This window comes from Littorina saxatilis, linkage group LG16, assembly GCF_037325665.1.
Source record: "Littorina saxatilis isolate snail1 linkage group LG16, US_GU_Lsax_2.0, whole genome shotgun sequence".
Taxonomy (NCBI): domain Eukaryota; kingdom Metazoa; phylum Mollusca; class Gastropoda; order Littorinimorpha; family Littorinidae; genus Littorina; species Littorina saxatilis.
In genome coordinates this window covers 43,998,286-44,000,292 of record NC_090260.1, presented here as the reverse complement: position 1 = coordinate 44,000,292, position 2,007 = coordinate 43,998,286, and the positions used below count along the sequence as shown (strand labels likewise).

Below are 2,007 nucleotides of genomic sequence, written 5' to 3'. Positions count from 1 at the left end.
ATTGCTCTCAACTCAAAGTTGTAACGTACACTTTGCCAACACACTGCTCTCAGAAGTTGGTTTATATAGGCATTCTTTGAACGACCTCGATTTATGATTGCTTTAGCAACTGAGCTGTCGGTGTGCATCACGACCTTACGATTGGCCCACATGGGCGCCCATGTTTGGACTGCATCCACAATAGCACAAACTTCTTTATAATTTATATGCATATCGGCAACTGCCGGCCAATCGATACTAAAAATACTATATCGCCAATCTCCCTCACAAAAACTTCCTGCCGCTGTACGGCACGCGTCCACATGAACATGTACATCACTACTGTCCCTGTAAAAAATTCTGCCATTGAACATGTACATATATGAAAGCCACCACTTCAAATCCCGACGAAATTCGACTCCAAGTATGGCTTTATGCTTTGCCTGATTTAATCGGTTCATAGTGTCCAAGATTCTCCGGAGAAAAAAGCGCCCTCCCCGGATAACTTGTGCTGCCCAATTTAAAGAGCCTGCAAGGCTCTGCAGTTGTTTCAAGGAAGCCCGTTTCCTCTTCTGAAATTGCTGCAATTTGTTGTGCAGTTTGTCTAACTTTTCTTTATTCAGGGACAGTGTACAATCGACCGTATCGATGTCAACCCCAAGAAAAGTCACATGCTGTGTAGGACCAATAACTTTTTTCCAACTCACGTTTAGACCCAGGGAACGAATCAAGTGTATGAGACACAAAAGTGCCTCATTGCAAGCATCATATGATTCAAATGCCAAGAAAAAATCGTCAATGTAACACAAGATACCTTCATACCCTTTCCTTTTCATCATGCGCGTTATGGCCTGTGAGATTCGACTGAAATGGCTTGGTCCACATTTTGATCCAAATGGTAAACGCGTATCAAAGAGAATGGTTTCCGTGTCATTGCCCTCAAATGTCCAAGCAAGGCCGGCTGCTTTGTAGCAGTCTGGGTGAATTGGTACCGACCTGTATGCTGCTTGCAAATCTACCTTGGCACAAAAATACCCAGGTTTGGCAATTTTGCAGGCATCATCAATCGTTTGATACCTTACTGAATGATGTTCCACATAATCGTTCATCGCTGAACCACACGGTCGGCTACCGTCATGGATCAATCTGACGTCATCTGACCCTTCTTTGGGTATGGCCGCCAGAGGACTGATGATAGCCGGTGGCGCGCTGGCTACAACATAGTGACCTTGGTTAATCTGCCTGAGCAACTCTGTTTCTACCCGGCATTTCAATTCTGCGGAAGTTGCAGATTTGTGATTTGGACACCTGGCTTGTTTCACATCACTACTTTCTGACGTAATGCGGAAACCATTTTTAATGCCATTCAGCAGAAAGGTCCTGTCGGGATCCTCAATAAGTTCGTCTTGCCAGTTACTTATTGCTGAAGAAATTGATTGGTAATTACCAAGGAAAGGACAGTTGAAGGGGTCTTGTGCTACAAACGGGGCCTGTTCGAAAGGGTTTGTGAGTTGGATAAAAGCATTTGGTCCTACCTGATCGGTTGGCTGCTCGCTGTCCTAATCTTTGTGGCCTGGCTCTGCCTGATGGTTGACTTGCGCGTGTGGCTTAGAACACACCAGACACACATGCTCGTAATTACACCGAGCTCCAACCGAACACTTCCCGTTGTTGTACTGAAGGCAGATGTCCTTTCCACCAGGGCCTTTTTTCTTGTCACGGTTGTCTGTATGGCGGCTGGTCTTCGTCGCTACGGTGACAGGCTTCTCTTTCAGGAGCGTTGTTGACAGGTGTTGACTGTCGCTGCCCCACCGGAAGGATGCTGCCGCTTGTTGTTGTCGGTACTCGTTGTCGTATACCAACACGCTTGTCCAGGTAAAGCGACAAGCCAGCTCTCCCACCTTAGCTGTATAGGACAGGTAGTCCTTTATTCCTGTGCCATTAAGGCGACCCTCATCCAATAGCCTGGCCATGATCCTGGCGTTGGCGGACATCCACTGCGCTGGTGACACCTCCCGCAGCTTCGTT

General features: G+C 46.9%; 1 protein-coding gene across 1 annotated transcript in view; it reads right to left on the bottom strand.

Annotated features, from left to right (window-relative positions):
- Nucleotides 1–1,538: 1,538 nt before the first annotated feature.
- LOC138951381 (uncharacterized) overlaps nt 1,539–2,007 on the bottom strand; it is a 23,467-nt gene continuing 22,998 nt past the window's right edge. The window contains exon 2 of the mRNA XM_070322993.1: nt 1,539–2,007. This exon is cut by the window's right edge and continues 699 nt beyond it. Within this exon, the coding sequence (XP_070179094.1) occupies nt 1,539–2,007 (469 nt within the window).